Source organism: Plectrocnemia conspersa, unplaced genomic scaffold (genome assembly GCF_051122295.1).
Source record: "Plectrocnemia conspersa isolate PC_06_02 unplaced genomic scaffold, ASM5112229v1 ptg000009l, whole genome shotgun sequence".
NCBI classification, from domain to species: Eukaryota; Metazoa; Arthropoda; class Insecta; order Trichoptera; family Polycentropodidae; genus Plectrocnemia; species Plectrocnemia conspersa.
Window position 1 is genome coordinate 22,014,822 of NW_028277173.1, and position 26,966 is coordinate 22,041,787.

At 29.7% G+C, this 26,966-nt stretch overlaps 1 protein-coding gene across 10 annotated transcripts in view; it reads right to left on the reverse strand.

Moving 5' to 3' along the window:
* LOC148232254 (uncharacterized) overlaps window positions 1–26,966 on the reverse strand; it is a 325,652-nt gene that overhangs the window by 17,651 nt on the left and 281,035 nt on the right. For 7 of the 10 annotated variants that reach the window (XR_015810691.1, XM_088192429.1, XM_088192426.1 and 4 more), the window contains 4 exons: window positions 24,261–24,379; window positions 15,705–15,829; window positions 15,440–15,627; window positions 10,421–10,795 (listed from right to left, as the gene is read on the reverse strand). Coding sequence is in view for 9 of the 10 variants with exons in the window: in XM_088192429.1 (XP_088048555.1) it covers window positions 10,421–10,795; window positions 15,440–15,627; window positions 15,705–15,829; window positions 24,261–24,379 (807 nt within the window). In the remaining variant the exon portion in view is untranslated. The remainder of the gene's footprint in view (window positions 1–10,420; window positions 10,796–15,439; window positions 15,628–15,704; window positions 15,830–24,260; window positions 24,380–26,966) is intronic. The other 3 variants (XM_088192431.1, XM_088192430.1, XM_088192433.1) reach the window with 1 other exon arrangement.

The window sequence follows — 26,966 nt, forward strand, 5'->3', positions numbered from 1 at the left end:
AACTTATTATATATAATTGATTGAAGAGCAACCTAACATTCAAAGTCGATATACAAAAATGACAGTTGAAGACTTTTGCTTAACATTATCAGTCAAATTCAGAGCAGTTAATGTGATGCTTCGTTTTAAATATCGCTACAAAAATGCATTATAAAAAAAATCAGAAAAGATGTGGTTATTTCGATATTCGATTACTTCATTGATAATAGAATGTATGAGTTTACATACATAACTTTCTAGGTTTTTTGGTAATTTCTTTTTTGCGATGTCTTGCATGAACGGTTTGCGAAATTGAACGGTCGGTTCTGCTCAACGGATCACACGTAAGCTCATGTGGGCTTTGGCGTTCATGCTTCAGAAATTCAACGACCACCGTTTGCGAGAAATATTTTCATAGATGACGAGAACCGAACCTGCTTTTATATTCCGGATCTTCCGGTAGTCGACGGTTTGCCGAATACGAATAAGCCTCCGCAGCGGACAAAGTGCAAGAAGGATTATGGTCACTGTCGTGTTATATCCCAACAGGGCTCAAAATAGTGACATAGGCACGTATGAAGTATGTCGGTGAAATTTAATGTTTGGATAAAAAATTTTTTTTTAGCATTAGATCCGCCAAAGTATATGATACTGGTTTAAATATAGATGTGTAAGAGAACGCAAGAACAATATTGAAATGCAGATTCGATTATAAAGATAACTGAATGACAATGAATGATGGTGAATGAATACAGTAGAAATATGAAAACGACATGAAAAAATTATATCTGTAGAATTAAAAAAAATATTAAGAAAAATTCGTTTTAACGTTGCATTAGATTAAATAAAGACAACTTTAAAATTGTTAAAAAAAATTGCTTTGAAAAAGCTAGTTTATTCTACTTAAAATTGAAAATGTCTCACACGTCGCAAATAACAAGTAATCATAAAAAGCGTCTCAAAAATATTTGACAACTCGAAGCAACACTGAAAAGTGTCTAAAAATAACTCTAAATAACTTTGTTCGTGGAACTGTCACAAAAAAGTATACGTGAATGACCTGATACAAAATTAATAGAAAAACATATCACAAACTTTTCCAGTGCTATTAACGCTTTTTATCAAACCCTTTTGATGAGGCGGAGCGTGTTTTTTAATTACGAGTTTTAATATAAACTCTTTATACGGCGCTTTCAAAGTAAATATCATACTAAAGCATAGTTTTAAATACATATTTGTAATCTTTTGACGTTTAAAAAATAAATATAGAACCAAACGTTTGGTTTTTTAACCCTTTTTCCTTTCAGTTAGCGTAGATCTCCCTCAAACGTAATAAGATAACGCAGAAGGAAATGAAAAACGTATATTTGAAAAAATATGTTATAATATAAATTGAGGCACGTATGAATATTTCTTTATTTAAAACAAATTTGATATGAAATCCATATAAAAATGGCGCTGGATTTCATTTTAATATACGTGAAAGCATTGTCGTGACATATACTATATTTAATATACAAGAGGAATATTATTATGGAACGTAAGTTTATATTAGATTTTTATTTATGAGAATCACAGAAAGTTTCCCTCTTCCTTGTGCTATGAGACGATGAAATTACTATTCTTCGACGTAAGACGTTCTACGTTAATACAATTTTTTTCTCTTCTCTCAATATACACACATACATATATTAAAATATTATAAGTTTATTTTCCATCTATAATATCATACATACATAAGATTACTTTTAAAAATAATTTTATATATTATATATATATAGTATGAGAAGGGTTTATTAAAACTTTTAGAAATACTTATGGTACTTTAAAAAAAATAATAACTAGAGTAAGTAGTCATGCAGTATTTTATTGTTTCAGCCTACATTGTACTTACATATAATAAGGTTCTAATTATATATGTATAAATATATTAATAAGCACAAATCAAAAGAGAAATCATTAGAAAATTTTTCAAAATATGCATTGAAGACATCAAGAATATCAAAGTATAATACAAATAACAGTAAAATACCATGAAACAATTATTGAGTTTATAAATATCTGACTAAATCTTGATAATGAGATGGATAGATATAAAACATATTTATTACACTGCTACATATGTAATCGTGGGATGAATGATGTTATGTTATAAATAGATTGTTCCTTGACACACTAAGAATATATTATTTAATCAACATAAGTTTGCTAGAAAATATAACTTTAAGTAACCACATAAAACTAAAATAAATACATAATCTTTAGCTAATATTCATATAAAAATTACTAGGCAAACAAAGGTTTGAATAAACTAGCAATTTTTATAGTTATTACTTCAAATATATAATGATGTATATAAGTTGATAAATTTCCTCCCTCTACAAAATCATAATTGAATAAGTAATAAAAAATAGTCAACTCTAACTTTGGAAAACATCTCATTTACAACAAATGTTTTTTAAACTAGCCGCAAAATATTTGGTTATTCGAAATAAAAATACTTGACATAAAAATCTATATAATTTAGTTTATATATACACTTAAAATAGTAAAAAATGACCTTACTTTGATACCTGAGCAATTGAAAAACTGTTTTTTGGTTAATTTATCAAAGCAAAATGGTTTTAAAAAAAAATCTACATCATTAAAAACACAAAACCGTATAGGTATTAGGCAAGAGTAATATTCAATTTAAAAACAGTGTTTAGTTTAAAAAACTATAAAATAATTTTTCTTTGTGTAGCACGACGACGAGCAGTGGTACGCAAAATAGTGTTATAAAAATCTTTGTTATGTTATAAAATGTAATTCAATAATTTTTACTTAAAAGCGCGTTATATACAGTTTGTTTATGTTTAATAGTCAGTGCATGATAAAATCCTGTAGTTTACCGGTATTTGTATATATAATATACTGTAGCATACCGAAATAAAATCTTTTTTAAATAATTATAGAATTGTTTTCATGAGCAATAAATTTTATATAAAATTAAGAGCATTTTTTTATTAAAATATATACATTGAATCTCTTTTAAATAAAAATATATATTATATTCGAATTATAAATCTTTAACGAAAGCTCTTTTAAACATGTTTTCATACTCAGATGAGTTTCTTATCAGAAATTATTGAATTTAATTAATCGTGTTAAATAATTATTCGATCTTTCACTAAATATTTTCTTTAATTAAAAGTGTTTCACTGTAGCATTCTGATATACATATAATACATCAGATTCCTAGTAAAAAGGTTCTTGAATTAATTATAAAACCTTTTTCATGAAAAAGATTAGATATTTCTTCCCAATTTTTTCTCTTTAAAATAATAAAAAAGTATTTAAATTCTTCATTATAAACTTTAAGCTTTAACAAAAGCTCTCTTCAACCTGTTTTCATATTTTATAAAAAATAATATCATTATCTGATTATGAATCACAAGGATTTTTAAGCAAATATTATCTTAAATTAAATTGAAAAAGGAGCAATAAAATAATTTTACAACACAGGATTAGAAATAAAATATAATTAATGAGTCATGGATTTTCTTAAAAGGAAGCAATTACAAAAGCAGTTATGAATTACTATTGATATGACATAAATACAGGACATGCATTTAAAACGGAAAATTATAAAAAAATGCGAATAAATATCTCAAACTTTAGACTGTATATTTAAAAAGAAAAAAAATGATTTTACATTCCTATCGATAATATATTTTTGTAAGCTTAATATATTATATTAATGTATATAAAATATTAGTATAGATAACAACTATTGCGTTTTCGGTATTTTATATATAGTAAAATAATATGTTTTATTAATAAGATGTATTTGAAAAAAATATGTATTTAAGTTTTAGAATAGCATATGTCAATCCTTTAAGCTCTTCCTCATTATTTGTTTAAAAAATAACTTTGAAAATATCTTCCCATTTTTTGCAATTCAATTTATATGTTTATTGTGTTTTTTTATCGACATCTGCATTAGAAAAAGAAATACTATTTTCTAAGTAGCTCACCTTTGGTCGTATGAACGTAGGGGTGTGAAACAGTTGCGATATCCAGTGATCCATTTTTCCACAATCGCTCACATTCGGCACTAGCATGTGTGTGAATTAGCACAAAAGAGCAATAATTTACGAACGGCACGAGCCGTTTGATTTATTCGCTCGACGTCAGTTCGGCGAACTCCATAATAAATTCAAAAATGATGGGATAACCAAAAAAGCTCAGATTTATACTCGTCGTTAATCAGAGTTTGACGGAAGGAACTTTTTTCACTCGACGACTGGAGCGCGTGCGCTTAAGGCTAATGTCACAAGACTTTCCCACTCATTTTTTGTTTATACTTCCACACAAACAATTATCTAGGTCGCGTTTTGTAATCGCTCCATAAAACGAATCAATTCGAGAGGTCAGTGTGTCAGTATCGTTGCTGGTGGTCGCGACAATACTGAGACAAATCTTCGTCTCGATGACATTGCTAATTCGGGCACATGCATGGGAACCTGCTTTGCGTGTCAAATTTATTTACATAAAATGCTTGCAAAAAATACGTTGGCCAACTTGAATGAGCAGCTTGACCCCTGCGTTATCTATCCAATAATAAGGGGAAGTCAACCGGTTTCGATCAACACAGCACCGATTCTATTAATGTGGGATACATTATGATCAGATAATAAAAACATAGATTTTAATATTTATTAAAATATATTTATTCATATGTGACATCTAAAAGCAATATTAGATATAGTGTGTAATTTGCAAAAATCGCATCACTATTCGAAATCAATTTAATACGGTTTTTAAGTATTTTTCTAGGTGAAAATATTTGTAAGCATTATAATACTAAATCGTCCACAATTTTCACATTCGAAATTATTGTGTAAGCGTCAATTAGGTTATTGTCAATATATTTTTACAGTCTGTAGGTTATATAAACGGTAATAAGTTAAATACTTTTTTTAAACAAATGTCAAAATGGGTGAAATAAATCGGGTTATTGCTAAAAATATCTACCCTTAGTGACGAATGTGTTTACGTGATAGTTGTTAAACTGTACCAGTGAGTATTTACGAAACATTTAATAAATAAATAAACGAGAACAACCCTTATATGTGGCTTAGGAAAGGAGGTGAATGTAGTACCTGCCAAAAATCTTTATCGGCCCAAGAAAAGTCTAACATGTATGAAATGAACCAATCGACACAAAACCTGGACTTTTTGGATTTAAAAAGAGTGACAGAAAATAAATTTATATGGGTTAGATGAGGTTCACTACATTCGTCGTGGCGAAAGATACAGCAAAACATGTATTCAGGTAACTATACAAAATCCAGAGAGCAAAATAATCCATGTGGCGCTTTTTATATTCTGGAATGGAAGGTATTCACTTTATCGTCGGAATAACGAGTCAGTGGACTATAAAATTACCTAAAAATATTAATCATCCTTAAACTAGAAAAGTACGTGGGCTTAAATTTAATTTGCAACTTATTCATGTTTCTCCACCCTGTCGCTTAGTGTAAATAATCAGAAATGTTTTTTTATATCAATTTAAGCAATAAGGATAAAAATAAAATAAAACTAATAATTTATTAAAATAATTTAGAGTATGAGAAAAAATGTGAAAAAATAGCCGTGCATTGAATTAGTCCCTAATTAAACCGATATAATATCTTTGGGTCATATTGAGAAAAAAAATGAAGTTCAATGAACAAACAAAAACTTAAAGAACTGGGGGGAGGTGCAATAAAATATTATATATAAGGACTAAATAACGTAGTCCGTAACGTCTCATGCCTGCACTACACTCTCTGGAAGTTGTCCGAACCAAAGCTACAAGTCGGCCGAGACCTACGACTTCGAGTAAGCGATCACACTGTCGCAAATTTCATATGTCGTTCGGACGGCGGCCGTGAATGACGTTCGTACGGCGGCTTCAGTCACGTACAGCTGGCATATTTGCGCGTGATCGAAAAATGTGCCAAATAATCGCAATTTTTAAATTGTCATTTTATTAAAATTACGCTACTGATAATTATAAAAGTTTGTGTGGGCACTCATCAATACAATATCAGTGAAAACTTTTCGGTCGTAAATATTCAATTTACGCAAAATCTTTGTCGGCTTTTGAAAATGCCATAAGGCATAAAAATGATATTTCAGAATACGAACACCACATCTGTGACTATCCTAGAATTTGTCACCATCGATTCTAAATAAGAATTCGTTATGGTGACATTTATATAAACTTCAAATAAATTGATTTGTATAATTTTATGATCTACCATAAACAAGAAAATTTATATCAAATTATACAAATTTGAGTCACCAAAAATTTGTTTTTAAAAAATATTTTTTAGTTGGATAATATAGAATTTTGAATCTATATATACAAATTGTTTTTACATATGTGTGATAAGATGCTTTATGACTGTAATAAACATAACAAATCATTAGTATGTTAAGATGATTTATTTCAATTTTTAGATTTTAATCTTTTAATATAATATGTCAGAGTATCAAGTATTTCTAATGGTTCTTGTCTTATTCAATCGCTGTTTTCTAATTTATGAAATTGGTGTTGAATTATTAGCAACTTTTAATTAAATATTTTGATGATTAAAAAAATCAATTATTATTTATAAAAAAAGTTAGCACACACCTGATTGTATACAATTATTAATGTTTCTCGATTTTCTACACCGCTTCAACGTAAAACCTTTTGTGTCTGAATTAAAGAAAATTTAATAAAGAGAGGAACTTGTTGCGCGATATTGCATATATTAGGGCGAACACAGATCGAACAATCAGTCCGAACTCTTCACAATATACTAACTTTGTATTTTTTGATTTAAAGTTCGGACCAAAAGCTCGGTCACCGATTGCTGACGCCGGTTAATGGATGAGGTTTACAGGTTTGCTGGAGAAAATTGTGGCGCAAGTGGTTCGAGTACTTTTAGAGAAAGCACAAAAGAAAACTATAATAAAAAGAAACAATGTCGAACGAATAATGTAAACGCTGTTTTATAATGCTTTCCTTGTATTTATATTTTTATAATAAAAAAATAAGAAACGTATTATTTTACATAATGTTTTATGAATATATAAATGGACGTAAAACGACGAACCATTGTAAAATGGATATAAAGTACTAAAAATAAAAAGATTCACTACAAAAAAATATTGTGTTTAAGTGAAGTGCTAAAAATATAAAGGACGAACTCAAAATTATTTTTTATTTCAATGACACATTGTAAAGTTCGCTCTTAATATTTTGCAAGTAACTCAGACCACCAAAAGTATATATTTTTAATCGAAAAACCTAATATGTTTAACTTTTGATCACATAAAAAAATATCGGTTTTTACAAGAAAAAAATATACAGTAATGTAAAAAAAATGTTTTATAAAAATTATGATGAATTACTAAAAAAATATTTCAAGACTTCTAAACTAAACCAAATGCAAAATCCATTTTAAACTGAAAGTTAAAGTAAAATATATACTGTGTTTTAAGCAAAATATATTTGACACTATATATTTAAGTAACATTTTATTTATTAACACAACTAACTTTGTGGTTATGATCTGGATTATGAACCTGTAAGTTATGGGTTATAAGGTATAAGAATCGGCTTAATTTTATTATGAATATTGTAAATATTTTAAACAACGGTATGTTGCAATAATATAATATTTTATAGAGCAATATTTATACTTTTTTTGGCCTAAAAACTACTTAAAAAGGTGAAAAAATATTGAAAAAATGACACTTTTCATATTTTCTCGTTTTAAAATTTTATTACATTTTGCTACGCAAAATTATTCGGTAAGTACATACATATTTTGGTTCGCCCTATACATTGCATACTTGACCAAGTGTCCAAATAATTTCTGCATAAATAATGAAATCGCGTCCTTGGTGTTTCGCAGATAGATGAAGAGCAATAGTTCCGCGGTCCCTCTTCTTCCAGAGTGAGGGGTTAACAACCGTGAGAAAATATCAGATTATGTAGCGAGAGGGGAGAGAGAGCGAAATCAAAACATTTCGATGATCCTACCTTATCTTACGATCGATGGCCTTTGTTATTGATAATAACGTAGGATTAATTATCGAAGTGCGCCACAGGATCAAATTTGATCAGTTGCGAAATTATAGTGACGTACTATTTTGATTAACGGGAGTGCATATTAAATTTTGACAATATAACCGATCGGAGATTGCACCATAGCAGAATACGGTAACTGTTAATGTGTTCATTAAAATAATATCATGATTGCGCACTAGAGTATGCATGCACGTCAGTAAGGGATGAAACAAAACCGGTTAATTTATAATATAGACCACAATGTATATAGTACATGTCTATTTTAGGGTTATGCGAAATACCAAAATTGTATTATATATTAAAAAAACGAGATTGTGATACATATTTATGGAAATAGATGGAGAACGTATTGAATATTAACCTAGAAATTATATAATTAGTTTGGATGTCATATTAAGTATACTAAATATCGAAAAAGTACTCAAAAAAAAATTATTTGTATTAATATATAGTTATTGTATAATTTCTGAATATATAATTCATATATACTCCAAAATTACAGTTTATCTAATCATTATCATATCTTATTGTTTTTTTTTGCAATGATTTTAAGCAATAAAGCCATTGTGAAATCTTAATTATTTTGTAATTTTGGAAAGAATACGTATTTAAAAAAAAATTAAATCATACTTAATTAATGAAAATGTATATTGATATTAAATCTATTGATAGTTTGCATTGAATCTTTGCTCTGTTGAATTTGCTTGCCCGGTAGGTCTTTGATAATCTGCGTTATATATTTGGATTAGAAATAGCCGGTCCAGCAAGCTTGCAAGATTTGTGTGTATATTCTAGCTTTGCAAAGTGGAACGTTGTAGCTGAGCTTTGCTGCAGGGATGCTGCGTCTCGAGACGACCCCAAACAACTTGCATTGTGTGTCCACCCCAAAGTGGACCCAAAGGAATCCTTGTTCGACCCTGTCCTGTTCTGAAAGGGGATTTCACGTATTGGATCGTGAGAATAATTTCACATTAAAACGTTCCTTTCAACCATAATATATTGTATTACATAATACATTAAATAAATCAATCACAAAAAAATTAATTTAGTTTTACAAATTTTTACTTATTATTGATTATCAAATAATAAGTTTAAATATATTCATACATTTTAACGATGAATTTAAAATAAAATAGTGGAATAAAGAGCTGATTTATACATTAGAGAGATACAATTTCAACTTCTTGAGATAATTTTATCAAATTTTAACGTGAGCCAACTATTTAATGCACTTTACTTTACTTGTAGCAAAGAGTGCACACAATGTTGAGTTGAATGTACATAAATTCTACGGAATACATTAAGTAGATTGAAAACGATTTGTTTGAATATATTTCTATAATATAATAGAATTTCCCATTACATATCCTTCGAACAATATTGTATATATTATACGTTAAATGTTATTGTTAAAATGATTAATGTTATACTTCGGAAATTAGAAAAATACTTTAACAATTTTAAATTGACAATTTCGTTAAAATCTTCGTACATCTTTCTATTCTTAAGAAAATCGAGAAAAATCTAATTTACAACGCGTCAATGAATTTTATTTTCATTATACGTTATATTTTATAATATTTATTTATGTACAGAAATATTAAATTGTTAAATATTTTTATTTATAGTATATGTTTTATTTGTTATAAAAAATAGAAAATAAAAGACTTTTAAAGCATATTATCGACAATTGTGAAACATAGAATCATTATCAGGTATGTTCCTTTTATAATAGTCTTGTATTTAAAATAAATAAATTGATATAAATACTTCATGACTTCAAATATGTATTGCAATAAAAGCTTATCAATTCAGACATATAAAAAACAATAGTTTTTTCGTATATCAGGATATTAAAATATAGGGGTTTGCTTCTTTCCAGTACACCACTAACTGTTTCGATTATTTATTAGTTTGATTACATTAAAATAAGACCATTAAACACAGCTTCGTTCTCTAATCTGTACTAAATAGATTTTAATCAAACAAAAACATGCTAATGTATGATAAAATTTAATAATATGAGTTTTTTTTTAATTTTACCCAAAATTAAGTGTGACATAAATATGATACAGATTCTAGAGGTTACATCACAGTACGGTCCAAAAGTATCAGTCCTACATATTATGTGTATTTTTTTGCAACCAAATGTTGTAACATATCTATCAAAAGTATAATATCTATCTTATAACGTAGCTCATTGAATTGAAGCAGTATATTTATTATACTTAGGCTGTGAACTTTTGAACCTTTTATGTAATGTCAAAGTAAAATTAAAGTTAATGAATGACCAGTGAACCTAATTGAATTAAAGTAATATTCATAAAGTACCTGTATATTCCAGGTTCTGGGTGGTCTCTGCACCGAAGATGGTTTGGTGTTCTTTGATGAGTTACTACCAGCACCGTCCTGACTCTTCGAATTGGACGTGCTGCTGCTACTGCTTTGACTACTGCTAGAACTAGCTTTCTGACTAGTGACTTTTTGGCCGCTAGACGACGGCGAATTTTGCTGACTCGTGGACGCTTGTCCATTTTGTGGTTTACCCTGTTGTCCAGAACTGCTTTGCTTGGTATGGCTGTTCGTCTGCTTTGACTGTTGATGTCCTGGTGGCTTGGCCGACTGACTAGTGCTTGGCTGGTTTGAGAGGCCGCTCGTCGATGGCTTTGGGTTTGAGGGCGATGATTCACTACTGCTTTTGTGTGGCTGGAATGAGACGAAGCGACAAAGACATAGAATTGAATAGGAATTTTGAATCACTCTGATTATAGCGATATTCTAACAGGAAGAACAGTTGGTTTCGTAAGGAGCAGGGAAACCGTGAACATACTATAAATAATAATATAATTACCAGAAAAGAGGCAAAAATTTAAACGACCTGTAGTTCTGAGCTTCATGACTACAACAATATGTTCTACTGTGTAAAATAGGATAAGTTATGGCGTTTCTGGATGAGATGGAGGTACCGAAACATTTAATAAATGTACACCTCTTAATTGTGTAAGCCTGGAAACATGTGTCATAAAAGTCTTGCTTCCGCTTTATTTATTTTTTGAGTTTTAGATGGTCTAATCTAAACATTAACTTTTATATTTATAAGCGAATATAAAATAAATGCTTTAAACAGTATGTCATTTAATAATATTATACATGCTGAAGGAAGAAAAGAATGCTTCAAAAAGTAAGTTGTGATCTGATATATTAAAAGGAAAAGAGCAAAAGAGAGAGAAAGAGATTAAGAGATGAAGCTAATGACTGGATTTTATTTAACATTGCCTAAGAACGAGAGATAAGATTATCAAGATTTTTTTTAGAATAAGGGTTTGTTAAAAATCTATAAATACACATTTAGCAATTTATTTTGTGCCAATATTGTATCTACATCGGAGTTCGTAAATAATTTAATTTTAAAAGTAGCATTAAAATACTTAGATAAGATTTATTACATTTTATAAAAACTAACCTAACATCAATTATAAGGTCGAAATAGCGTAGTCTGTAAAATCTAGAATAGTAACCCAACGGTTGCGGGTTCGAAACACAGCAGCAGACTCGAATTTTAATTTATGAAATTGCGCTATTAATAAAAATCGACACCAGCTACAAAGTGACATATATTATAATTTATAATTATTTATACAGGATCACAGATTCCCAGACAAATAAGTCTGGAGGTTAATAATTTTAATTTACCCCGCTGTAACGCATTAGGCTTACGCCTGTTAGGCTACTACAGAAAATTAGAAATTATATAATAAATATGTTTGGTAAGACTTTATTGTTATGTGAACATTAAAGATATTAAAAAAAATATTTTATTACTAATTAATAATTGTTGCTTTATATAATAAAAAACTGTAAGGTGGAATATTGTAAGAAGGTACATATATTAAATTATTTTTGAATATGTTTAAAAAATTGTATTTTCATTAATACATTATTGTATTTTTATTTATTGACGTGCGCTTATCACAATACGTTACAACGGGGTAATAGGTCAACAACTACAAGTAAGTTGTGAGACATTAGACTAAAATCTAAGTCTGTAAATCAGTAACATCTATTTTATTAATTAAAAACTAACATTACTGATAACAATCAATATATGTAATACCTAGCTCGATTTAAAAAAAATATTCTTATAAAAAGTCCAAAAAAACTAATCTGCCATGGTCATCGAAATTTTAATTGTTAAGAGAATTACAAATTTTAATCTCCAAGATACTTTAAAAAAAAAACAAAAAAACACTAGGCTTCATATAGGATTAGAAACTAAAAACACTAGGGTTCATATACTTATATCTGAATGACCAAACATATATAGATATGTATTAATTGTACTTTAACTGTTCATATCATTAACTTTAGCAAGGTTCCCAAATATCTATATTTATTCATTAGAAAAAAAATACGAGCTTCACCAATTCGATGCACACGCAGAAAACAAATAGCAACAATTAAAAGAAAACGAAGCAATCAAATTTAAGTTACATACACACATTAGCTTTTTTAGGGTTTTCATATTTATTTATTTTAAAAATATATATTAAAAATTTCACAAACATTTATAGTTTCTCCCATGACTTTTATAAAATAAATTAAAAACATTTTATATACATACATGTTACATATTTCATCAGTTCATATTCAATCATCCTTATTAATACTTTTTTTTATTTTCAGGTGTTTACTTAAACCTTTTATATACATACATATACATTTTATCAGTTTATATTCAAACACCACAAATTCACTCTGTTTTTAATTGATTTAAAAAAATCAATTTAAAAAATCAGTCAAAATGGGCTTTATAAAAAATAGCATTTTAAACACATACATATGCTACATTTTTTTTTGTTTTTAAAATAAATGTATAATTTGTTTAAAATAATAATGGCTCACACCTAAAATTCTATATAAATGTGTTCCAGCTTCTCGTAGCTATCGTTGAAAGCATCTTTATTAAGACTCCAGACTGGATAACTCATCAAGAATGGTTAAGGTCAGGAGACGCAAACACTAGGACACTATATATCTCGCAGATAAAAATCACCGAGCATTAACGAATTGTCGACACCACCCCCCGGTATATATAACAGTGCATCATTAAATACACGCAACATCGAGAATATAATGAATTATATCCCAACGTTTTTAGAAAAGTAGCATTAGGATTTACATACGGATCTGGCGCGGGCCGTGAGATATTTTCCCTCTCGATCGCTCGCATGCTAAGTGACGAGAGTGAGTGAGAGATAAGAGCATGCGGTCAGCATGCCTTTATCTCTCATACATTCTCGTCACTTAACACGCGAGCGATCGAGAGAGAAAGTATTTCATCGCCCGCTCCTAATACGGATATAGTAAGTACTCTTTCTTGTAACGATATATAGGAAACTTCATGTAAATCTTTTTTAACAAAATGGAATACATTGTTTTGCTGGGATTCCAGATAATGAAGCTACAATTGCGGACATTACGAATTATTCAATCGCCAATACATTGTGACGCAATTAACGATTTGCGTGGTAAATCTTCATCACAAGTTCTCGACAAAAGTATTTCTGGTTAAAATACATCCATCATAAAATATCAAATTGAGATTTACGGTTGTTTTATATTTTGGTAATCTAATGCAGGGGCTTCCAAGATACGCCAAGTGACAATTACACCATCGTAAACATAAAACAAAAAAAGATTTGAGACCTGCGATGCGATTGAATACTCAGAGAATAGTTAATTTTTGTGATTATTTTTTTTGCATAAAAGTATGTATATATTTACGGGACGCATTATGTTTTCTGTATATATCAGGCGCGTACGGTGGGATACTTTTCCTTTCGCTTGCTCACGTGTTAAGTCACGAGAATGAGTGAGAGGTAAGGGCGTGTGGAACGCATGTAAGGCACGTCCTTATCTCTCACTCACTCTCGATACTTAACACCGAGCAAGCAAAGGTAATGTATCTCACAATACGGCCTGGTCTATACCACTGATATAATGCACATTATTAAGCTTAAATTGTACTCTAAATATACAAATTGCACGCCTAATACCAAACGCACGAGTCACCATCACGTATAATATTAATGGGTGTGGTAATGTGGTATTTATGAGTTTGAATACCGATATATCAAAATTGCGGAAATTTTACCAGCAGCGAATTTAACAAAATTTCGGTTATAACTATTAAATATGGCTTTAACTACGGTTTATTACCTTTTGACCTAATTAAAGTGCTACTATGCTTTTATTATATATATTTAACAGTCATATTTTTATTCACGTCATCAGTGCAATACACAAAATAAGTCGGCATTTGTAAAAATGTTTTCGAGTAATAGTTTGTATTCTTTGATGACTATATGTACTAAACACACTAAACATATAAAAATATACAAACATTTTAGAAAGGCGAGATCAAGAGTGACTTATCAATAAAAAAAATGTGTTTTCAGAACCTCCTTTTCTCCACCAAATATTTAAGCTACGGTTATAACACACGTACCCCAAAGAGAGTCCGCTGTCATAGGTTTTATCCTTGGCCAGTTGGACCCTTTAACCATATAAATGGCTCAGCAATGTGGCTTCGCTTTTGGCTGATTAGGCATATAACAGAAGACATTCATAAAGGCGCCTCATCAGTTTCTATAGACTAGTCCTTCTTAGAGGGCCGGCCACACACAGAGAGCCTGTACTACTACAAAATCCAGAGGATGATGCTATAGTACTCCCAGTGAATGCAGTTCAAAATACTGCACTCTCACAGTGGCTTCATTATAACCTATACTATTTTTTCATATACATATATAAATATATATTTATTTATTTATAGGCTAAATTGCTTTTATTTATGCACCTAGACATCAGGTGCGTACGGTGAGATACATTCCTTTTCGCTCGCTCGCGTGTTAAGTGACGAGAATGAGTGAGAGATAAGGGCGCACTCTCGTCATGCGAGCGAGCGAAATGCATCTTACCGCACGCGCCAGCTAGACACACAAGATTCTGAAAATTCTATTAAATATTTATTTATCTGAAATGTGCAGATAAAAATTAGTTAGAATCAAAATGTATGTCACTGTGTTCTATATTTATATTTAAGTAAATATTCTTTATTTATATTTAATATTTATATAAACTAATATATAGTTTAATAATATTTCAGCGCTGAAAATATACTCTGAAATTTAGGGCAGTAGTCGTAATTGCGTTGTATATTTAACAATATGTTTTTACAGTCATAATCAATACTCGTGCAGCATTGTGCTGATTTAAACCAGAATCCATCCAGACCATAACCACCAAGTAGCATAAAATCGAGTTTTAAAAAATAACATTTTATTTTACCTTTTGCTGAGGACTGAGCGCGTTGTCTGGCGAAGACCTCGAAGACGACGGACTGTCCTTGTGGACAGGCGAAGGACTGTCACCAGAGCTGCCTTGGCCATCTTTGTCTCTACCGCAGCTGCTGCCGCTCGACGACGCATATTGAATACACGAAGACCCACCGGGGGACGAAGCATCGCCCGCCGCCGCTTCATGAATAATTTCGGTCACAATATGATTTTTTTCCGCTATAACGTAAACGTGAATTTATTCACGTGGTACATACCTGGAGCGCCGTGATGGTTTTCGGCGTGCCGCCTGAGAGATCTGGCGTCGCAGTATGATTTTCCACATCCTTCGGCGCGACACTCGTACGGTTTTTTGTTCCTGTGAGTCAGCATGTGTCCGTTTCTGTAGGATAAGATTTTTTTAGAATTCACATATATGTATGTAGAGCACATGTACTCATATATTAAAGCGCTGTATACTAGAGAGAGAGGCGAATGATTGAAAAATTCAAAATGGAATATTTTTTATGCAGATGTTGCCGTAAAAATAAAAGAAAAACAAAAGCTAGATTTAAAATACGAGATTCATATATGATATACGCAATGTTACGGCATACGTTAAAATATAAAAAATAAAATATTAATAATACATAAAAACATGTAGTATTAATTTATTAATAAAATATTATGTATTCTGATATTTGGAGTGGCGTTAAACTTGCTCCTAATATTATATATTATATATTTTTACCAAATTGCCTTTTTAGATAAATTCCAAAATTTTTATTTTATATTTAATAATATTTATTATATTTAGTTTTTCTTAAGATCGTGACATCTTATAGTTTCTCATTATTATGAAACGTATTAATGTATATTTTAACGTATGTTTTAAGGAAAAATATATTTAATGCCAATTCAATGCCTCTTTCCAAACATCTTCATCACCTTTATCGTACAATCTGTGTGAAATATTTTAGTTGTATTTGATGTATAATACATGCTGCAATTTATTTTTGTGGTTAAAAAAAAAAGTTTTTATCTATAGACAAAGAAAAACATCAATCACTTCTGTAAATATATACACAAGCAAATTAATTTGTGCAATAATATACACACACAAGTTCTATTTGTAATTCTATTAATCTGATGATGTATATTCTAAGATGTATGTTGACTACCTATATTATAAAGTCATTGTCAAATTTTTAAAGTTTATTGTGTTTTAAGCAAGTCTTAAAGTCTAATTAGAAAACAGTTAAAGTGTGTACTCAGAGTTTAGGTTTAAGCTCCTTCAAAGATCAAAACATATATTTGTTATTTTTACTATTCAAATATTCGACTATATTAATTAAGTTTTTTTAGCAAAAACCAATGCAGAGAACAAAACTATTTATTTAAATTTTAAAGATATATATTAAAAAATTTATAAAGCAATAAATTTTTCAAACTTTAAAAGTTAGTACGATGTTTCGCTTTATATATTCAGCAATTTATTTGTTATTTTTGTACAATTAATAAAAATAAAATTTTAATTCAGGGAAGAATACATTTAGGTGAATTTTGAAATAAAATGCGTTTTTTGCTCGCTACATTCAATCAAAATAACATACTTAAAATTAACATTATTTTTAATTTATAAGAAATAATTTAATACCAGTTATAAAGAAAGTCAACATACAATATATTATTTACTATTTCTGGAATATTGTTTTTTTATTATTATCTTAAATGCGACTGCTTTTTTATCGGCTATTTGATGTTATGGCCATGACTGTTATAAAATATATAACGATAAGAAGATCAATTTCGTATAACAAGAAAAAGAGCACAAGAGGTGAAAATGGACTACCTGCGTTGTTGAAATTCACAATTGTGTTTCCAAATTTATTAATACTTTTTAAACATTCCACTGCAAAATTTGGACAAATAAGTTTAGAAATTTTGAGTAAAAAATAGTTTAAAAACGAGCGAATATATTCAGTATTCGAATATTAGAATAAGTCAAAGTAAATTGATTACATTTTTTAAACTTATTACAGGACTCTTTATAAAATTGTCAATATATTAAAATATCATGTTTTCTATTGTGTTGATTTTTAAAGTGATAATTTTTAAATATTAGTTTATATCTCACTGTGTCATGAATTTAAGGGATTGAAATTTTGTTTTAGATAGTAGAATGAATATGTAAAAATAATTATTTACCTAATTTAATTTTTTATTAGTAATAGAGTATATCATTTTTTTAATAAATAACTGCTAGAACTTTATAGAAAAAGATTTACAAAATATATAATCTGCTAAGAAAGTTTGTAAACAACAATAATAAATATGTTTATTAAAAATAAAAACACTTTCATTGAAAATGTATTTAATTATAATACTAAACTTAATAATTGTTAAAAAAAATCAATGTTACTTAAATATTATTAAATCAAATGATTGCTTTTTAAATATTTGAAAGATCCAATAAATTTGGTTTTATCGTTTTCATTAAGTGACGTCATGAAAACAATAAAAGCAAATCCAATGGCCAATAAAAAAGTATTTTTTATTACAGATAAATTTGCACTTAAAATAAGCATCAAATTAAGTAGTCGTTCAGTGGCCATCTTATTAGCATATTATTTGTTTTCTATTGCCCATGACAGGCGTTAGACCAATGCGTTATAATAGGGTAAATATAATTAATAACCAAATACTATGTTAGTAGAGAGAGATAGCAGACTAAAATCGAAGTGTGAAAATCTGCTTTATTAACTATAAAATATTATTTCAGCTTACATCAAGAGATGTAACTGTATATAACCTAGCTAGATTTTTAAATATTTATCACGATATTCATACGTGAAATTATAAAAAATAAGGAAAACTTCATCTAAAATTATATTTAAATCTCCTCTTCATTGAAATTATATTTAAATAATTATGTGGGTTCTTCTTCTTCATCCGTAATAATAAGGATGAACGTGACAAAAGAGTGAAAAGAAGGAACCACACAAAAGCCTTCGTTACGTCCAGAAAAAAGTGGATGCATTTAATGAATATTTATTTGTTGAGAAATGAGCACGGAAACAATATATAACCGGACGACAAAAAGCACCGTAAATTTACAATATTCCCGTTGGACTATTCGATCTCGGAAGGACGTCCATTAAGCAAATGTCACTTTCTAGAGGCGTGAACATTGTCTGGATGTGATTCATCAGCAAGCTTTGCAACACTTGATACTTAAGGCTGGTCCCCAATGGGGAGAGGTCAGAGACGGCATTTAGAAATGAGTAAATAAACATATATCGGATTCACAAGTATTAAACAAAAATCAGTAAACTAGTTATTTGTTAATACAAAGTTATCTAAAATATTTGGTTAATATGGCAACCACTGTTTAAGAAAACGTGGGTGATGCATCGCGAACCCACTGAAAAGTTTATCTTCAACCATCTATTTTAGCACAAACGATGAGCAAAAGGGTCAAATATGCTGTAAATAATATATTTAAGCATAAATAGGACTATTTATGTACGCCTTGAACCTGAATATTCTTACAATACAACTCATTGATTAAAATTTTATGAAGCTAAGATAATTTATGCAATCTAAAAATAAACCCTATTTCACTTTGTAAATCTGTCGAGTGCTTTGACCATTTGAAGTTATTCGTGGTTAGCTAAAAACATGTATAGCACCATAAAGACGTACAAGACTTAATAATTGTTATTTCAATAATTAAACTAATGAAGTTAATTTGGCTACGTAACGATTTTTTTTCATTGCTTGGCGCATTCAATGTTTTTGAAAAATCTGATGGGTTTATGACGAGTATATGTTAAAAAAGCTTCGGAATTTATAAAATAAGTCATTTATTATATAAATATATATTTTTTTGAGTATGCGTCGATATTGATTTATATTTATATATCTTAATATTATACAGTTCACCGAGTGTTCGAGGATAACTATTTATAAAAATCATATAAAACTTCAAAGGAACTATTTTTGTTAGTTTGTTTTAACACAAATTGATATTTGATAGTTGTGCTTTGTTCTGACATGAACTACGACAAATAAACCTCAAACAGAAGCGGATTTGATAAACATATATTAAATTCTATACCTCTTTGTGCCATCAAAGAGTCATCATTAAAAAGTATGTATTTCATCGTTTTAATTAGGGAGGTAATAAAACATATATAATACTACATATCTTTTGCTATGAAATTTTTGGTTTTGCGACTTTGAATTTTCCGCATGAAACCCATATATATTTATACGCAAAAGATGCACGGATAAGAATTCTCTTCTTCAGTATAAAACTTTAATGTTACTTTCTGGTTGAATATCAAATATCAAAACAAAAGTTAACTCATTCAAGAATATGCTTCTGTGTATGTATGAAGAGTATACGGAGTTGAGAAGATGCTTCGATGAAAGATTGTGCTGTGAGAGAATATATTTTATAATATTAAATTCTTCAAAGATGCTTTATAGTTGCTGTCTTGAACAACGCTTTGTATGCAGCTCTATTCTAATCAATTTATATAAATAAAATAAAAATTCTATTTTAATAATAATTCTAATAAAATAAAACAAATATTCTAAATTAACAGATTTTAAATCAATATAAAATGTATTAATATAACTGGCACTCAAAATTATTTGACTCCTTACAAATCCGATTGTTTATATACATATGTATATGTACCTACTATAATATCAAGTGTTTTATAAAAAAAAATCTGATTGATGATTAATTTTGATTTGAAAAGCTATATTTAGTTAAAATTAAAATACTATTTATAATACAGTGCAATTCAACTGAACTATTTTAATTATCTTGTTTATGCCAATAACTTGCTTAATTACCGCTCATTAGTGTATGAATACGTTTATATATATTATTTATTATTGCTACTTTATATTTACATTGTCATTGAATTTAAAAATAAAATTCATATCTACTTTACAGAAGAGACAATAAACTGTTTATCTTGAAATATTTAGGCATATATGAAACTGAAAAAATTATATTAAAATATATATTTTTTATAATTACATAATTAGTGTGATCACCAAAACAGATGCCCACGTTTGAAAGGGTCTTTTTCTCAAAGCTTGCGCTAATTTACTGTGACCAAAATGATCATCCATTAAAAAAGAAGCAAGACAATAAGCGTAAAGGATGGACCATACAAAAGCCCTCGTTACAACCAGAAAAAAAGAACACGCAACGGTTCTTACTGTGAATAATTTTCGTCATTAATAAAATATTTCTTTGTTGCGAAACAGTGACAGTTATAATAAATCACCGAATCCACAAGATTCCTGTTGCAGTAAACGACCTTGGACAATGCCCATCAAGCGAATGTCGCTTTCTAAAGACGTATACATATTTTGCTGTTCTAAGAAACGAGTACGTCTATTGGCTGGATAATCGCTGTATGATTGGTCAGAAAGCTATGTAGTCCAGGATAATAAAGCTTCGACTCCGATGAGAAGAGGGCAGTCACAAGCCGACGCTCGCCGTCCGCGGACATTATATTGTCATGGGCGCCCACATCCCGAAAGGTACCTCCACACGAGTACCTCCACATTTGCTTTCTTTTTCGACACCGTTGAGTGTCGAAAAATACAGAAAATATGAGACATAAGTCGTTGGTATAAATAAGCATATTTCCAGGATTACTATTTTAGAACAATTATGTGTCAGTCGTAAAATAAAATGTTTTAAAATATATTTTATAGACTTTGTATCTTTACTTTCCAAATATCCTTAATGTATGTCAGAGGTTAGTTTAATTAAAGCATACGTTTTAAATAAAACCCAACTGTAAAAGTCATAATTGCGTCAGATTTGTTCTAGAGTAGAGTCTGTTATAGATTCAAGTTCCCTCGGAACTTTCTACTTAACAATCAATTATGTTGCAGCAACGTTTTTAAGAATACTTTTTAAATTTTAAAGTTTACGTTTGACTTGTTCTTATTATATGTTATTATTGTATAAATATAAAAACTTTTTTCATAAAATCCATTATTATATTCTCCTACGAAAAGCAGCAATATATTAAGATTATATTATTAATGGGCGAAATTTGAGATCCTATTATTAATTTTTTAATAAATATTATGTACGAATTATTCACGTCGACCCACGTGGGGCGAAGGGCGGTTCTATAGGGTGGTTGTGTATCGAATATTGATTTTACAGGTATCGCTCCCCAACCCTCAAGCCTGCTGTAACATGTCAAAACCTAATCCATCCAACGGTAGGGGTGGTTGAGTGGGTAGAGTATTCACGAACGATGGGATGAAGGCAACGGGGGTGGTCTTTTAAAACGATAAAATTGCCTGAATAGATCAACAATCTATTCATATTCGAAAGCAGGATGTTTCCTCGGAAGTTTGGCGAGCAAACGAAGGATTTAAAATAGGGGCGGGGGGGATTTGTATCCCAAAGCTTACCCCCCGAAAAGTTGTTACCGTCAAAGATGAACACCTCAGATTAACTTGTCTCTTATCCGTAAATTTCATTAAACTTTTTTTCTACTCACTCGCTGAATTTTATAATTAATTATATTTAAAGCTGTCATGCATATAAAGTAATTATTAAGTGGATGAAAAGATTTAAAGTAAAGTTAAAAACATCTCTTCTGAATGGTACTAGCGAAAGTTTCAACAATGACATTTTAAAATCATGGTTTGGCTATCAACAATGATTTTTAAAAATCATCAAAATTATAACGTTTCAACAATAAATATAAGAAATCTGCAGAGCACACAGAATTGCACAATATTCACTTAAACTTTAAAAACCAGCAATAATCATAAATTATTAAGTTTCAAGACACTTGTGTGGTTAGACTTCAATGCGACTGGCTTTTAATTGGTCTCGTTTTATAATTGTTTAAGTTTTAAGTCAAAAGACCACTATTAAAGATTTGGCACTCGGTCACATCACCAATCACTAGTAAGCACTTGCTTAGCACATGACGAGCGTTAATCACTCGAAGAATCACTGGCAACCATCGAGTACCACAGTACCTACTCTCAGACACGACTCATTAGCAATAAATAGACGAACACAAATCATTATTCACCAATCGAATCTTCAACGACCACAACGAAGACTCTCAAGCCAGTGACTACCATACGGACTCTCAAGAATTGGCAATTTGAATGTTTCAAAATGGCGTCTATTCAAAATATTAATAAATTGTGGCTCTGTATCTAGAGAAAAAAGCAAAGTAATCAAAAACATTCTAAAATATAAATACTTTGATTTATTTATATTTAACCCTTTGGGGTGTGACTTCGCAGTCAGTTAAACGCAGGTGGAAATTAGTGAGATTAGATTATATTACATATTGCAAAGAAGCTGCCTCTCTGAAGCATTGCGTAAAAACCGTTCCCAGAGAAGTGGTAGGAGAAGGAGGGTTTTAGTGGGTAAAAATCCCTCACTACTACCAATCAGCAATGCTGGTTGGAGTGTCTTTTGAAGATTTTCTCTTAGGAAAAAAATGACTGATGGGCGAGATGTTTTTTCTGAGCAGTGGTGAAAAAGCTGGCGCAAGGATGATCTCCGTGGAAGATCCTTAGAGTTTAAATTGCTGTGGTAGCGACAGTATAGCGGATGTTGATCCCTCTCTGCTGTGGAGTTCCTCTTAGGATCTGAGCGTCCATGACCGTATGTTGACCGTGGGTGGGCGGGCGTCTATTAGTCTCTTCGAGTGTCTGGCGGTGTCTCTTCGGTCCTCATTGAAGGCCATTCTTATGTACTCAGAGCTGCAAAGCTTACTGACCAATCATAATTATGCAGCGATCATCCAGCCAATTGTTGCACTCGCTTCTTAGAAGAATAACATATGAATACGCTTTTAGAAAGTGACATTTGCTTGATGGACATTTTCGAGATCGAATTGTGCAACGGGAATGTTGTGACCTTACGATGCTTCTGGTGATAAATTGTTTAGTGATTTGTCTTCTGGTGATATATTGTTTCCCGTGACCATTTTGTGGCCCTTATTACCACTAGATCTAGAGAGGAAACCCTTTAGTTATAGTCGTAATAAGGGTCTTTGTGTGATCTCACTATTGCCTAGTTTATCCTTATTGATGAATGATTATTTTAGTCACAGATAACGCGAGTTTCAAGAATAGGATACCCAACAATTTATTTATTTTTGGCTATATCTGTTTCTAGAGACTCATAATAATAAGTTTATAACTAATCAATATTTAAGGATGATTAGTTAAAAGTTATGTAATTTATAAAATATATTTTATTGTAAATAAATTGATATAGAATTTTCTTATTTTTAAAAGTTATTCGTCTATATAATTATATACTTTAACTTACTTATTCATATAAATTGCTTTAGAAAAAAAACGATTTCTTGCAAGAAAACGAGGGACATTTGACTAATATCATAATAAATCTTTTATATAAAAATAAAGATTTCCCTAAATATTTATCAGTGCTATTGATTTTCATGTTAAATTTATAAAATCTGCTACAAACATAATAAAAAAAAAATATGTTGATTTTAATAGTGTGTATATATAGTATCGAATGTTTTTATAATTAAATGTACGTTTATATGGGCTATCCAATTGACAAATTGAACCGTTCATGTTGTAATTTGTCAGCAATATCTTTCAAAGCAAACAGTAATGGTTTGTTAATACGTCCTTTGATATTTGCTATCGACATTGGCCAATACTGAAAACCCTTTCATGTTCGGATAACGTATGAATATTAAAGCGAAATATGGATATCGAATCAAAAATAATAATGTAAAACCTGCTACTAGTATATATTCGTTAATACTTACAGATGGTCTTGTCTCTTGAAAGCTTTTGAGCACATGGTGCAGACGTATTTCCTTTCGTCGCTGTGAGTCAGCTTGTGTTTGGCCAAGGCGGAGGCGTTACCGAAGATCTTGTTGCAAACCTAAAAGAGAAATAATTATTATCAATATATTACATATAAAATAAATTAATTTTTATTTATTCATACATCGAATCGTGATTTCTGTTTAAGTACATTGCTTTTAAAATAATTTTATTGATATAATACGTATAAAAATATTATGCGATCACAATATGTGACCTTTGAAATGTTATTACAACGAGGCTCGGAAGTGAAGTGCTTAAAGATGTACCGGATTGACGACAAAAGTTTGACAATGTCCCGTGGAAGGTTGCCGAGCTGCTTCCGGAAAATAAAAATAAGCATCCGGTGGAAGCGAAGGGAAAAATATTAAACGAGGGGGGTGGTCGGGTAAGAGTCGCAAAATTCACCCTCAAGTAAATATGACGGTTGACGTTTCATTTTATTTTGACCGGAGACATTTTTGAAAAGTTTTCGCGATAAAACAAACTCAAGGAGACAAAGGCGCTCGTAAATCTAATATATTTGCATAATAACAATTAGTTGTATATCATTTCACTGTTGGTACTGTATCAGTTAGATTAGAATAGAAATATAAAAATATATTTAATAGATATACATATAATATTTCGCATGTAAATTTCCATAACTACAATACATGTAATACTAAATTTAAGGCAAGCTATATTTATTTTTGTAGCTTGAAATACAATTATTATATATGTTTCAAACTAATTATTGTATTAAATAATTACATTGAAAGTGAGTTGGGAAAAGTGGAAGTTCACAAAATTTGTTAAGGTTCGTTTCACGTTTTCAGTCTTAGAAAAAATATATTATCTTGTACACTAAACTTTTAAAGAGTATACTAGATATTTTTAATTAATTACTAATCAAAATAAGTTTTTTTCATTGTATTATTACATGTAGTAGTACGTAGCAGTATGTTATTTCTCAGTTGGTTTATTTAGACTCAAACAAGTGATCATCTAGAAATGTGCGTAGTAAATTAAATTTCTTTGCATGACGATATTCTATGCCAACATTTTTTTTTGATCTATAAATCACTTATATTACATATTCTATTTGTTAATATTAACTTTTTCTACAAATCATTGAAGCATTCTTATTTATTATGAAAGTTAAACACTAAACATTTTTGCATACTATTTGCTATACAATAATTAAAATAATATAAATATTACTAATAATTAAAAAAATTATAACTGTCATGTCTTTATGTTGAGCTAAACATGCTTGTCTCATAATAATAATTTTATTAGTCGCAAATTGTATATAGCATATATGAAAATCAATTTATTAAAATAAACACTTGATTTCCGAAAAAATATTTTTAATTTAGGTACACTTTGCTGATTTCACTGATATGAGTTGTGTGGCACATACCCTTAGACTGGCGTTCTAAGTTGTTATTTTGTTAAAGAAACTATTATATTAATTAAAAAAAAGTGCAGTACAGTTGTATGTTATTTTTAAAGCATTGAGCAAGATACCTGCTCTTTAATAAGTTATTTTGTTCAGAATTATTTCCAAATTATTTAAAGGAAAACTAGTTCGAATACATTATATGTACACATATGTAGCATTAGATCGTCCATTATTTTTCATTTTCAATTACGGAATCCTTCACGTTACGGAAATACGGCCTGGTCCACCTGGGGGGTGCCCCACAGGGCGCGACCGACGCGCTTCATCTTTATTAGGGCCCAGATTTATACCGGAGACCTTTTATGAATTTATGGGTCCTTGCGGGTGGTTGGGCGGAAGCCCACCGAATGCTGAAACGTGAAGAATCGGACCTGCCCGTGATTTACGTGGACGAATCGCGTGGGATGATCCGTGGTGGAATTATTACTAGCTTGGACCTCTGGTTTGCCTGCCAAGGAACCCGAAAGGACGTTAAAGACATTGATCGCTGGATTGGACCTTTTTGAGGACAAATTGCCAATAATAATAAATGACTAGAAGTCGGATTTGGTTACATTTAAAAATTGAACAAAAACAATTTTGACATTATTTTTCGACATACCACTCTAAGTAATATCTATATCATTTTCTTAGATATCTTGATACACTATAGTTCAGGGAGGAGCAAGCATAAAGCAGTTACAATAGATAAAGGTATTATTCACGAGTAATTTAGCCTGATATATATTCAGACAAGAGACCAAATAATATGATAAATATGTGTGTACAAAATAGTCACATTCTTCTATAAGATGGTCTTAAAAAAAAGACACTGATAAAATAATTATATATATATTTACATGTAAACTAAAGATAGAAGCCAAAAAACTTCGGCTATATTTTTATCAAATTCATGATTTATAGCAGATGGATATGATAATGAAAATAATATTTTTACTTAAGATAATTGGCTGTCAATAGCCCAGATTCACACTATAAAAAAAATATTACTTTCAGGAGATAATTCTATTTTATTTGAGAAAATTGGCAGTATAATGATATTTGGAAAAAAATATGATGATTAAATTAATGATAATAATATTAATATAAATATATGTTTTTAACACCAGCAAGATAACCAGATGGCTTATACCTGAATGACCTGGGTTTGAATTCCATATAGACCTTATTGCTATTATTCTTAAAGAAGACTCTTAAT